Source organism: Grus americana, chromosome 15 (genome assembly GCF_028858705.1).
Source record: "Grus americana isolate bGruAme1 chromosome 15, bGruAme1.mat, whole genome shotgun sequence".
Classification (NCBI taxonomy): Eukaryota; Metazoa; Chordata; class Aves; order Gruiformes; family Gruidae; genus Grus; species Grus americana.
The window spans coordinates 2,051,800-2,066,388 of record NC_072866.1 but is presented as its reverse complement, the minus strand read 5'-3'; the positions used below and the strand labels follow the sequence as shown (position 1 = coordinate 2,066,388).

The window sequence follows — 14,589 nt, the reverse complement described above, 5'->3', positions numbered from 1 at the left end:
TTGGGTTTCAACTTAGAAAAGAGGAATCTAAAAACCCAAGATTCAAACCCACTGTAAATTTCAGTTGCTTCTACAACCTTATCTACTGCGATGAGGGATACAAGGAGAGCACGAGCAGTCAGACCTAGTGGATGAGGATCAGGTAGGAGAGAGTAGGCTGGTGCCATTATCATGAAGACCAAGGACAGGAACCTATGAAGCCACAGATGGTACCAAACCAAAGAGTGAGGTGAGGTCATGCTCCCAGGCTGGTACAAAGATTCAAGAGCCTGTGCCACAAGGCAAGGTCTGGGATGAAGGTTAAAGACATTACTAAAGAAGGGACAAGAGGAAGCAGAAGGTAGTGCTGAATGAGATTGTAGAAGCTAGCTATAAGCTAGGACCACCAAAAATAGCAGAGATGAATGGCTGGGGTTGCTTCATGCGCTTTACAGTGGACAAATTGCCAGTTGGTCTTGGCCTTATTTAATTACCCATCGATGTGGCCAGATTTATCAGGTCCTTAGCCCCTGAGGGAGCGAATGGCTGTTGGATTGCCAGCTGTAAGGGTAGCAGCTCAAACACAGCCTGACGGGAGCTGACGCGCAGCTAGCACCTGAACTGAGAGTACAGATACGTCAAAGATAGATGAACGGCTCATAGATAGCTAGATAGGCCTGATGAGACAGACTATCTAGGGCAGATGATTCATAAAGATATTACTGATGATGCCATAAGCTTTTTTTTTCTAGGTGGGCCTCCAAATGCAGTCATTATGAGCTGGATAGAGCAAATAATCCGTAAAATACAGTGTCACCATTTGGGATGCGCTTCAAGTTGGAACTAGCCACTGTGAGAGTTGCCTTGCATTGATAGCACTGCTTCTGTGAAAATAATATGCTGCTTTTCTTACCTTCTTTTTGATCTAGGGGACATCATTTTGATGGTGTCACCTGTAGTATCTCCTCGTGCATACGGTAATGTGATTTCGGTCTGTACTCATCGGGGATTTGTTCTTCAAGGAATCAGACAGCTGCAGCTTTCACCCAAGCAAGGCATTGTGCTGAGCATGACAACAAGTCAGGTACTGGACAGAAAGCACAGCTCAGTTGTATACCTTGGGTTACCAGTTGTTCTGAAACATTATGCTGTGCGCTTATGGAGGTGTGAGCCAACACTCCTCTAGTAAGTGTTCTCAAGGACATTTGTTCTCTCTTTACTAGCTAGCCAGCACTCATGTTCTCTGTATTCCTGTGAGTGGTACTCTGGTTGCTTTCAGTGCTGTTTTCTTCTTTAGGAGGAAAATTCCACCAGGCCTCAGCCTCTCACTGAGAACAGAAGTATAAATTCATAATTGGGCCTCCTTCTACTAAGGCAAACATGAATTCAACCATTGATTTCAAAATAAGCCTGAGCAGGCAGTAGCCCCAATAAACCAAAATAACAATTTCTGATCTGCAAACGTGTATTCAGGAGAATAGTTTTCATCTAACAGACTGATGTTTGATTACGTACTTTGCAGTCCCTCTGGGATTGCTTATGGCCTTTCAGCATGAAGTTCTCTAGTTTAATGCATTCCAGAGGGGTTGTAAAAAGAGCTTTCCTATTGTCAAAAATAACTTTTTTCTTTTTCTCTGAAGCCCTGTCATGATGTTAGATTTGAGTTAGAGTGCAGTTGGCATTTTGACAAGTCAGCCTAAGGAAACACCAATAATCATAAATGCAAGATTTCAGTCAAACTTAACATATGCAAGAAGTCCGGTTCTGCACTTCTTACTCGATAAATCACCCAGGAATCATGACACTTTCTCTTACAAAGGAGTGGACTCCTTACTTTAAATTATCATGCTTAGGGTTGTTCGCTATGTCCATCAGGAAATACATCATTTTGCAAATTAAACTGTCTACAAAGTCCCTATTTTCTGCTTGTTCTGTGATCAATACTTTCCCTGCCCATAAAATTTTGTAGAAGCAGCATAACTTATTTATGCAATGCTATAGCCCAAATAGCCAAATGTTTGGAGCATACTCCTAAATGGCCATTTAAGCAGTTAACAGCTATTGCTTCAATGTGCTGTTTGGAGCTAAACATTTCTGAAAAATCATCCCTTTGTTTGGGACTCAAGATCATTTTTACATGAGTGACTTAGGATGGTACTACATATCAGCTGAGTTATAATTGTTGTGCTTTTGGTCCAGCCCAGTTGCAGGGTTAACATTATTGTTAAGCCTCTTCCCTGAGGTTTAAATTGAGATTCTCCATCTCATGAATAGATGACACATGAACGCCCAGTTATAGGAAGTTACTATGGCTCAGCTGGTGTGCTGTATCTTGTTATGCCATCGTAACTTAACTATTTGCTTGAGTCCTGTCGCGATTACATCTGGATTTAGTAGTCTAATCTAGCCCTCTTTATTTCAGATTGCTGTATTTTGCCCTAGCAAGATTTCAAGTTCACCTGATACTAGTTCTGTAAGAGGGGAGCTCTCTGCTGAACCACGTATGCACTGTCTCATTTTGTTGCTGAGAAAGGAGAATGCTAGTCATCACGTTCCTGCATTGGTAAATGGTAATGCTTTCACTGCTCAACAATCTCGGAAAAGGAGGTTTGCGTTTCAGTGTGTGTGAGCTAAACATTAACAGTCTAACCACAGCTGTTACATTGCAGGGAATATTTACATCAGGGCCTGATAGTTTTGCTCTACGTATCTCCAGACCAACGTGTAAATCAGTCACTACTACATATCCAACAGAGCAGATTGATCTTTGTCAGTTGTTTGATCTTTAGCACTGGAGTCCTCTTGAACTTAGAATCACAGAGTAATTCACGTTGGAAGGGATCTCAGAGGATCTGTTATCCAACGTCCTGCTCAATGCAGCATCCGTGATGAATTCAGACCAGGATGCTCAGGGCTTTTTTCAGTCAGGTTTCAAAAAGCTGCAAGGACAGAGATTCCCCCACTTCTCTGGGCCTTTGTTCCAATGCTTGACCATCCTTATGAGGAAATGTTTTTCCTTTATGTCAGGTTGGAACCTCCTCTGTTTGAATTTGTGAGCCTTATCTCTTGGCTTCCCACTGTACACCTCCATAATGGGCCATCTCAGTAACCTCGTCTTAGGTATTCTTGCACAGAGAGGTAGGGTAGCAAAAAATATGTATGGATATCATCTGGATAGGATAGCGTCTGATCCTATTAACCTTGGCCCAGAGTTCTGCATCCTTGTGTCTTCCAAGCATCTGAACTGTATCTCATTTTATATGTAGGGACTGCCAAAAACCAGGCAAGTTGCTGCCCCAGATCTTCTACTTGAGTCAGACTCTATTCTGAGGCTCTGGTTCAGGAAAAGTGTTATTTGTTTTTCTTAATGATGAGCTGACATTGGTCTCAAGTGAGGAAGATGACAGGCCACAGCAGTGATCAGTAGGGAACAAAGAACCTGCCCCGCCTGCTTCTTCCTGATCTAGCAGTGGGCATGTTGACTGCAGCAGGACAGTCCGTTCCTGCATTTGTTTTCCTGCAATCTCCACTTCAGACACCACTGCCAAGAGAAGAGGATCACTGTTGCTGACCCTTCCATTAACACCACCGCAAATAGCTTGTGATGGAGACATTCATCCACTGCCCGATTGCTTCCTTTAATCTATCCACAATAGAAAAGAACATTTAGAGGTTTGGGGGGGAAAAAAAAGACAATTCAAAAAGTCTTCTGCTTTTTCTCCCGAGACTATCACAGAATGTTCTGAAAACATGTACAGACACAGTGGATTAATCATGGCAGACTAATTACAGCACTGTGTCACCTGCTGCCTGTAGACCCAAGGAAAGTTGCTCATTAAAGAACTACAGTTTCTGCTGCTTTTCTCACAGAGTGCCACAGATTATGTTTACAGTGTTCATGTTTTGCACAGGGAAATTTCCACTAGAAATATATAGGTGGGCACCAGAACAAAGGCTGTTCCGGAAGGGTAAAATGTTTTCCCTCGTCGTAGAGAACTCCAAGGGTTTTTCCCCATTGTTTGTAGACAGATTTTGTAAATGCCTCTTTCCGTGTGTTCTGTGGTTGCTTCAGAATTGATCCAGAGAGAATCCTTATTCTGTATGCTGGAGCCCTGGAGAGGGGAAGCTGACATTCTTGCCACATAGGCTTTGATGTGGCCTCTGGGAGGTATAGAATAGCACGAGGATTTGAGTAGGGTAAATACTGCACTAAGAAATTTTGCGTTTGTAATCAATACCCCTGAAAAGCAGTTACCCCTTCAAGGTCTTGAACACTGTTCAATTTTGAAAGCAAGGAAAAATTCATCAATCATTCCTGAAACAGAGAAGATAGATAGGTGTCTTTGGGTAACGAGCCTCCATCTTGAGGATCAAACACCATACATTTTTGTCCAAGTTTACTTTTTGTCATGTGTTGAGTTTGAATAAACAGCAGGTAATGCTGCTGTGGCAGTGATGGCACGGTTTTTAGTTACCCATGCCACCTGAATTTTGAAAAGCAAATAGGTGATTGTCAGTGGTACAAGCTCAGATCTCTTGTCAGTGCCACATTTGACGTCTGAGGTTTGCCATCAGCCTCTAGCGCTAATAATCCATTTCCCATGCTACACTACAGTAAGTTTTTGACAGGCTTGTATGGTAGAAAGCAATCAAATGTATACAAAGTAATTTAAAAAATAACAAGCCTTTAAAAGTGTGGTCTGAAATATTATTACAGAAGGCTGAACCGATTGTTGTGGACGTGTACTGTACTGTGTACCTTCGTGCATTGCCTGTGCATAGCCCAGCCTTTTGGAGGAAGGACAGGAACTGAGAGATTGGTAGTTTCAAGCACTTAGTATCTGTAAAAGTGGCATGGAATTGACTGTTTTCCAGACTGGGAGTTACATGAGCAGAACATGATGTTTCTGTTCAGGTCTGTAATCCTAGCAATGCCTCTGTGGCCACATGGTGCTGTGTAGGATGCAGGACGCTGGCCTTGCTGCTCACTTTGAGGGCCTGCATCGAGCACTGGACTCAGGATTTGTGAGTTCTCTTCCTTGTGGACGCCAACTTATTTAGGACACTTCTTATAATCTAAGAGCTATGTAGCATCCTCTATGCATACATTCCGCGTTTCACTTCACAGCAGGAGTTAGAAGGTAATAGAAACAGCAGGGGTGCTGGTCACAAAGCAGAGGTGTCTTCAGAGAAAGCTGTGGCCAAGCCTCGATTTTCAGCAGCCACTTGCCCCACTGGAAGTGAATATGATTTGGGGGCGAAGGAATGATTGAGCTGCATTTCATGTCTCTTAGGTAAGCTCAGCATGACCAACATTAACGTCTCTAACGGAACTGTGGTCAAATGAATCAAAACATTTGATAAGAGGAGTATTTTCATCTCAGACTGCATCACAGAGCTCTGTATTCCTTTTCTTTTGTTGCGTGCATAGGGCTGATGGATGAACTGGCAAAGCAAGGCCTCCTTGGCAACAGGCAGAGCAGCCTGCCTGCTGCTGCTGGGCTGGACCCCTCCGAGTGTTTTCACATGGCTCCTTACACCGAGACCTTGCTGCAGACACTGGGTAGGTCAAAGAAATGTACTGCTCTGCCTTTTATAAAGTCTGACAACCTCATTAGGGGATTTTCCTGAATAAGAACATTAGGAATATGCTTCTTGTCTATAACGACTCAGAGTTCTGCTGTCCATCAGTCATAGTAACTCACATTGGATGTCTTCTGTTGCCGGGTAATGAATGGAAGAACTAATAGAAAAATGAAATGGAAATACCTTTTCTTTAAAGTAAATTAAAAAATATATGGAAAAATAAATTATTTAAATGTGACGTGATAACAACGAATTAAGCCTTAAACCTACCATAATTAAAAGATTAATATCCAATCAATATGTATTTATTGCCATAGTTTCAAGAGAAGTCAAAATATTAAAGAGAGAAATTGGTGGTTAAGCATGTAAAACCAGAATTTGCTGAAGTGATAAATGTTGGCAGCTGTAGTTTCTTCTGTAGGTGCAGAGAAGGCACTTTTTCATTTCACTTTACTCAAATGTTCTTAATTTTGGTTTATACAGTTGAATTCACTTCAGTAACTCATTCATTCAAAGCTGGGAAATTGATAGGACTTGAAAAAGCAAGTAAACGTGTTTTCTCTTATAAATCTATGACTCAAATAGGTAGGAGAGTCTTAAACCTACTAGTTCTGTACACTTGGAGGTCATGGTAATCATGTGTTTATTTTACTAATTACAGGTAGCGTTTTCTTATGTATTCAGCCGATTAATATAGTTTTACTTAATTTATTTTAAATGTTGGGTATCAGGATTTTTAATTGAAGAACATTGCTCTCCAAAACCAAATTCACACTAAATCATAAGGAAAAATGATAATAAAGTGCATGTCGTTCACCATTTTGTAGCAGTATGAAATGTTAAGGTGTAGGAATAACTAAGTAAATGTTAATTTATATCATTGCTTAAATAATCATGTAGTGAAACAGCATGGAATCAAACATAGATTTCTGATGGGCCAGGGCTTCTGCAGGCTATACAGTTCCCAGTAGGATGGTGGATATATGCATGGTATTCTAACAGTCACCTATTTAGCCCTCATTTGTATGCTGTGTAATCTCCCAGAAAGCAAAATGCAGTATCAATTTAATGTGAAGTCAGTCGTTAGTTATCAATCTGAAATTGATGCCTTAAATCATTTTGGTATAGATCTACCAACTCTGCTTAATGGTGTGAATAAGGATATCAAAATTAGGATTGAATATATTTGCTTTACATGACAAAAAGTAATTCCAGTTAAGGAGTGTGACTAATTAGTAAATGTTTGCTGTGATACTGCTCCTCATGCGTGATTCTTTTTCTGGCCATGCTGAGCTGCAGCATGAGGAGCAGTATCACAGTGAGGCACTGGCCTTTGTCTGCTTAGCTGAGAATTAGTCAATTCCTTCACACTAAAAAAGATTTGAGATTTGCTTTTGATCATCTCCCTGGGTAGGAGGAAACCTCAGTGCAGTGCCAGACTCCCGTAACATTCCTCTGGATCTTTTCCGCAATCAAACTTATGCCTCTGATCCTGAAATGGAGCAAGTTGTCATGCTGACGCTGGTTGGAATGGATGCTATGAAGAGTGCTGGAGAGCTCCTTCGCCAGATCCTTCTTCCTGGGGACAATAACCAAGATCAGAGTGCAGGTGATCGCAGTTCTTGGGGAAGGCAGCAGAAGTGGGTCAGGAAAGTTTACACTGTCTAGCTATTTTTACAACAGCAGGAACATTATGAAAAATGTGGTGTAAGGGGCCTCAGGAAGGAGGACAGGTTTGTTTGCTTACCTGCCTGAAGAACTGAGGAGTTTCTCATGGCTAGTTAGTCATGGGCAAGGCCACTTTTCATATTGCAAACAGCTCAGGTGGGCATAATTTTCCTCAGAGAGTTTCAAATTAGTTCAAAGCTGTGCTTAGGCTTACTAAGCCTTTTATGTAATCCAGAGCATTGTGTCTCTCCCTGAGTACTGGGAGATAAAGCAGCTGTGTATTTGGGGCACAGCAACAGGAATTCAGAAGTCACAAACTATTCTGTCCACTGACATCCTTTGTGATCAGAAGCAAGAGACTTCACCGCTTCATGCTTCATTTCCTCCTGCACAGGGGAGGAATAATGACACTATCCCCCATGTTAACTGCTTGCAAATGCATGAAGAGTGCTGTCAAGTGCTAAGCAGGATGATGACTTTATATAATTTCATGATACAGATTGCATCGAAGTGTAATAATGCAGGAAATGTACTAGCAAAGGACAGAAGTCTGGCGCCCTGACTTGTACTATGTTATTTCCTACTTTCTTGAAACAATACTATGGAGTAAGTTCTGTATCATGGTAGGCGAGGAGGAGATTCTAGCTGACAGAAACTTCCAGCAGCGTGCATTCATGGACTCAGTCCCTGAATATCTTGCTACATTGGAAGTAAGACCACTTTACAAACACAACAACGTTTAAGCTGCTTTAGAGACAAGACAGCATTAAATTGTAGTTTATTACTATAATGAATATAGCTTAAAATGGAATGTTGTGAGAGGTGGTAAAGGATCTATAGTGATGGGTTATACTGTGTCAAACCACGTTGTTATCAGTGTATTCTCAGTATTTCCCTTTCAACTCTTCTCCATTAGCTGTGTTCTCTAATCAAATCATGACACTTGTTCTCTGTGGCTCCCTGTTGATTTCCCAGATAGCCCATTTTTTTGTTTTCACAGTAATGTAATTTCCTAGCATTTGTATCTTGTGGTTTTTTCCCAGTATATTTCTATATCTATATTACAGTCCATTTTGGATACAACAGGGGGCGAAGTCAAAGCAGCTTTAGAACTTGTTGTCTAGTAAAAAAATCAATGTGAATTTAGAACACTTGTCTCCAAAAGAAAACACAGCTTCTATGAAACACATGCTGTCAACTGATGCTAAACAGATTTCTCTTGACTTGCAGAAGGACCCGATTCGGGATTTGAGCTCCTAGGACTCAAGTGGTTGCCCCATCTCACTCGACGTCAGGCCAGAGAGATAACACCTTTTGAGGTTGGAGAGGCTTCCTGGCAAAGAAGCCTTGATACACTAATGTCAAATCCAGTCCTTGTGTGTGCATTACGGCGGATCAATGCCTTCAAAGTTCTTGCAGATGCATTGAAGAGATTAACACGATGCAGGGAGAAGCTAAACAAAAGTGATGGTCTTCTACAGACAGTAATGGCCTTGACCCCAGAGGTGACATTCAGACAAGCAGTCCTCTTCTTCACAGAGACAGATTTTGTGACTGGTAGGACATGTTTTTACTGCTTATAACGTCCTTGAGAGTGTTTGGGAATTTATTGAACTTGGACAAAGGAATCCATTGCTATGGGTTTTTCTAAGACAGAGAAAAACTTAATAATTTGGGGTTAAAGTCTATGCGTGGCTGAATAACAATGAGGGATATTAAATCAGCAGGAGCCAGTGGAGGTCATCTACACACTGGCCTTTTAATTTCATGTGGCTGCACACAGCCTGGTTCCCTTTCTGAAGATCTCAAGGTACTCCATAAATATTAAATAGATATTACAGCAGTTGGCAGGACCATTAAATAATACTATGCATTTTGTCTCTGCATATAAGAGAAACTGAGAAACAGAGGCCGAGATCTATCCCACCTAAATGTGGGCACCTAATTGCAGTGCCTAACTTGTTGAGGCTAGATGCCCCGGCCTTGCCCTGTACTCAGGGAGACAAAGGTACTACAGATCTGCAAGAGCTGAAGAAAGCAGATTTCTTGAGAATTTCTTTTTGTCCTGGAAGAGAATGAACAGCTCATGAGGAACGGAGACCTTTGCTGTCAAAAGCTTCTCAGACTTCAGTGATATATGCTAGCATTGATCTTTCAGCATAGTAAACCTGCTAGTTTCCTCCTGTAGCAAGAAATGTATAGCCACGCCTCCTTAAACTAAATCACTGTGCAGACTGTGGTGTTATTGATATTGGGTGCTTTGGAGCAGCAGAGCATGAGCTCTCACTGTTTTCTTCTAATGTCAAATATATTGGTGTATCACCTCTGTCCTTGGGGAAGCCTGACTCCTCACACCTAAAGTTAAACCGTTCTGAGCCTGACAATTTCTGATTATTCAGAAACAGAGATAAATCAAGATTGTGGTAACACCATGTATCAACTGAGGAGGAGTGACGCAGTTCCAGAAGTGCATTCATGCTTTTTAATTTATAGCTCTTCCTCTATCCTTTTGTGGGGAAGAAAGGTCCTTTGTTGTCAACACAAACTTAGATGCTTGTGTCAAACACACAGTGCTTATGTAGTGCGGAGTAACAAATTGGCTTTACTCAATAGAAAGAAAAAAATGTGATGGTGTCAGGAAAAAGATACTCATTCTTGTCTCACAAAAAGTTAGATTTGACAGTGAACTACCTGGGTGGTTTATGTGAGGTTGGAGAGCAAGAAGAGACAGCCTTCAAAAAAGAAAGCATCAGACATCCCAAATTAGTGTATAAAGGCATAAGAATTCATGCATTACTGCCCTTCATTGAAGTTATCTTGAGACCAAAAGGCAGGATAAGAGAAAAGCGGAAGTGTGAGATCAGTTTATTGAGGTGGGATGTAATCACAATGCCAGCCTTTCCCACCAAAGCCGTTCTCAAGAACAGAGGTGCATAGCTGAAGCATGACTTCAGCATCCCGCACTATCTCTCTTATGAGGTCATTACACATTTTCCTCTTGTTTTTGTTGTTGTGGGAGGAACAGAGGGGTCTTTGTCACCCCCCTGCCCCCCCCCCCCCCCCCAGCAGTGAAGGTCCCTGTGAATCCATAAAAATACATTTCCTTCTTTTCTCAGATGGAGAACACTGCCCTGCTATGAAATACCTGCCACCACCTGGCAAGAGGTCCAGGGCTGAAGGTAAGACCAGAAGTATGCACCAGTTGCCTCTTGGATAAAAACAAATAATTTTATACTCTTAAAATAGATTAAAAAAACCCTGTAACTCTATGTCCTCTGTCAGAGTCATCAAAATGGGATTAGTAAACCTTTGGTTGGACATCATCATCCCAGGAATTAGGAAGAAAAGGCCAAATGGGTCTGCTTGGTACTGGGGGAAGGTGGTGGTATTGGCAGATCACCTTCTCCTACACAGTTCTTCTGTGCATGCCTGGATGACCTATCTAGGGCTGGTGTGGAAAGTAGGCTGGAAGAGTAATTAGTGCCATCTCTGAGTTTCGTTATGTTTTACAGAGGGGGTGACTGAAGCCTAGAGAGGTGAAACGTATTGATTACTATTGCCCAATAACTGAGTGACAGAAATCGGAGCAGAATGCACATTTCCTAAGTCTCAGACAGGGCCTCTGTTCTTTGCATTACAGTGCCACCCAGGTCACCACGCATTCTCAGATCCTAGAAGTTCTTTCAAATAACCTCAATACTAATGAAAAATTGGTACTGTGAGGATGTGAGCTAAAAAGTTACGAGGCAAGGACCTTGGAGCTGATTCCACCTTCTACATGTACTCTTACTATTCCAGCAAAATAAAAGACAGACGTGTGGGAGGAGAAAAAGGTCTCACTGAAAGAAAAGAACACTTTGGCTAGGTACCTTCCAGATACATTGCTCTGGGAAATAGAAATACATGGATTTCAGACAGGAATAAACAGAAAAGAATGGTAATGATCTTGTTTTGATGAACAGATTTTAGTTTTCTGTTGTTTACGTTGCACGTCACACTGGTTAAACTTGCCAATTACTGGCAAAGGAAGTCCTTTCTCAATCTGATGCAAGCTTCTCTTCATTTCACCCCAGTCCTAGATAACTTCTCAATTCATGTGTGCCTTGAAGTACCTTAAATTTTCCTTCCCTCTCCGTGTCACCGCAGGTTTTACGTTAGATTGAATGAAACATTTTTAAACAGGCTTTTGTCATAAGCGCTGACTCACTTATACCAGACTCCTTTTACACTGCTCTGCTTTTATGAAGAACCACTGCTCTTACAAAGCGACCATTCCTGGCTGCTTGGGGAATGTCAGTGAGCTTTTATCAGCAGAGCTGAGGAAAGGACCAAACCCCAGATCTGGGCTTGGTAGGTGTGTAGTCAGAATACACAGCGCTCTGCTTCCAAGGGCGTGAGAGAGGACATTAAACAAAACACCCGAGCTTCTGGGACTTACACCCGAAACAAGGCAGCTTCTAACTTGACTGTGAAATATTGGGAGCACAAAGGTAGCTTAAAACCACCGTTAGCCAATCCTGAAATACACAGAAAAGGTAACCAAGAATCAACACGCTTTAGTACTTACAGTCCTTTTTGGTATATGCTAATGGACTTACGGGAGAAGTGGCCAGTACGACATCTCCCAGAGTGTCCCCATAGACCTGAAATCACGCCATGCATGTCCCAGTATAACATTTTAAAATACCGGTGTGATGTAGCAATGTTGGCTCCATTATGTAAAGATGGTGGCAGCATTCTCAAATTATTGTCCCAGAACATGCATAACTCTTACTCAAACCTGTCTGCTTTTCTTATTTAGTGGGGCAGAGCCAGAGATGCCATGCAGAATCACTGTTTACCTTCTTGCAAACAGGTGAGAGAAGAGCAAATGGAAAAATGTGGTTTGATAAGGACTTTGTGGAACTGACTTGTCTAGATGTACCAGCCAAAAATAAGCAAAGGATTATACCAGCTTTTTCCTTAGGCTTGAATGCAGGCAGTGATATACACTCTCTTTTTTTAAGCATGCCAGGAAATCTGGTATTTGCTTCTCTTGAGTTTACACTTAAGCCACGCACGTATCTAAAGTATTGCATATAAATAGTATATAAAATAAACAGCATTTTTCACAGTTACACTATGAAATCAAAACCTATGTAATAATTTTTTTTTTGGAAAAAAAAAATCATTAGCTGTGAGGAAGGGATCTAAAAATATTACAAAGCGGAAAAACATAACAAAGACCAGACAACTTGGGCAAACCTGGAAAGGCCACTGAGCAGTCAGAACTAAAGATGGAAATCAGGCATGTTTAAGGGCTGCCAAGTGGGTGCCTCTGGTAAGTCCTCATCAATAGAGATAGTTCCATTGATAGATAGCAGCATTTTCTCTAACCGTTGTCACTTATAATCACCGAGGAGAGAAAACCAACTCTAGGTGGCAAGGTGTTCCACCTGTTTTCAGCACTTGTCTTTGACCAAACCAAGATGGCAAAGTGACATAAGGCAAATCCCTCCTGAAGCGTCTAAAGTACATAAATATGCAGTATGTAGTGATTCACATACCACAAGAATGAGAATGTTTGCCCAGAAACATAGCAGATGGTGAGTAAAACATCTTGAGGACAGTGAACGCTTATGTAACAGTATACAGTCGAGATTGCCATTCTGCATGCGAGCAGCTGAGTGGATCCGAGCAGCTTCTTCCTGCACTTGCGGGCTGTTGCTATGGCATTTAAACCTTTCTGTTCAAGAATGATGTGAAGAAAACAGCAGATCTTTAATAGGAGAGCTCCCTGTACAATAAGGGTTAAGTTTCCTTATCAAATTGGGGGGCAGTAATCTTGCTTTTTTATTTTTGAACCCATATTTCTCCGTCATGAATCAGCAACATGCTACTTGCCATTTCAAAACAATGGTATGCATTAAATCATATGTAGCATCGTTGACGCTTCGTTGCACCGACATCTGTATAATTAGTAGTGGAGTGTACAGGAAATGTAAAATGACATTTTATGTACACAAACAGATAATCATGGATGAATTTTAGCAGCCTGCAGTACTGTTACCTCATGCTTCACCCTGATTGACATGGTTAGGCACCAGCAGTTAATGGGGCCTGCCTGACTGGTTCTGACACTACAGTTGCCAATAAATCTTCAAAGGGTGTTATTAGGACAAAATCTTAACTATATTCCTAGTAACAAGGTACTTTAGATTAGCGAAACTAATAATTTGAAAATGCTATCATTTAAAAATGAAATTTAGGTATTTTCTGCCTTTTAATACATTTTGTGTCATCAGACAGCAAAACTATCTTGGTCTGTTTTGTTTTCTGTTCCTCGTAGCACACCGAGTGCTGCACCTGGCTGGCAGCTCTGCTGGGAGAGCTTTGTCAGCAGCAAAAAGCTTTTGCTGAAATTTCAATTTTAGTAAACACAATTCTATTCGTAATAGGTTTATAACATTAATTGGGACCTGTCATGCTTGTTAGTGCCTCTCTGAAACATAGCTCTAACAGAGATACAGAACACTAGGAGATAAACTGGGAGGAATAAGAATTTAATAGCTGTCTTAAGGATTATATCATATAATCACTACAGTTCACATGAAAAATGTAAAAGGGAATATTTTATCCCACTTAGAACATTCATATGTAATATATTAAGGATCAAGTCTTATCCTACAGACCTGCCCCATAAACCTTTTGGACTCAGAGCAGATTTCTTGGGGGGGGGGGGAATCTACAAGCCTAGACTCTGAGATATACTTTTAAACTAAAAATCAAACAAAACAAAAATCCTATATGCTCAGGGGTTTTTTTAATGGACTTTTTTTGTTCATATTTTTATGAACTTCATGCCAGCTTTTAGATAACCCTCTTCTACAGATGTCTGTCCTGGCTAGGAAACAAATACTGCTGTATGTTTTACCTCCGATTTTAGGAGCGGCTTTGGGTTTCACTAGTGTGCTTTGTTACAGGAGCCCAGATTCTTTGCACAGTGCTGCTGATCAAACCTGGTGCCTGGAGCCATAGTCTTGCAAGGATCCTCCGAAAACTAGACCTAGAAAAATTCAGCGTGGTTGGGATGAAACACATAAACCTGGAACCAGACATTGCCTTAGGACTCCTTTCTTCTGAAGTGAAACAGGTTGGTTAAGAAACTGGCAGCTCTGTGGCTATGCTTGGGTTTAGAGTGGGGAAATATGATAGCTAGTGAATAATCCATTCCTGAAAAAACCAAAAATTCCTATCCAGGATTTCTGAGTTGTTGTTAGAAGTGAGCTATATAGAACAATCAGATCTGTACCGGTATCAGACACAAAGAAAGCTGACATGCTGACGGTTTCTTTTATCGCATGCCATAACGAAGCA

At 41.3% G+C, this 14,589-nt stretch overlaps 1 protein-coding gene across 1 annotated transcript in view; it reads left to right on the top strand.

The window, feature by feature from the left end:
• DNAAF8 (dynein axonemal assembly factor 8) overlaps positions 1 to 14,589 on the top strand; it is a 101,779-nt gene that overhangs the window by 57,212 nt on the left and 29,978 nt on the right. Inside the window, exons 18-25 of the mRNA XM_054843237.1 lie at positions 909 to 1,063; positions 2,402 to 2,549; positions 5,411 to 5,542; positions 6,980 to 7,174; positions 8,464 to 8,790; positions 10,350 to 10,412; positions 12,035 to 12,088; positions 14,196 to 14,365. Coding sequence (XP_054699212.1) covers positions 909 to 1,063; positions 2,402 to 2,549; positions 5,411 to 5,542; positions 6,980 to 7,174; positions 8,464 to 8,790; positions 10,350 to 10,412; positions 12,035 to 12,088; positions 14,196 to 14,365 — 1,244 coding nt within the window. The remainder of the gene's footprint in view (positions 1 to 908; positions 1,064 to 2,401; positions 2,550 to 5,410; positions 5,543 to 6,979; positions 7,175 to 8,463; positions 8,791 to 10,349; positions 10,413 to 12,034; positions 12,089 to 14,195; positions 14,366 to 14,589) is intronic.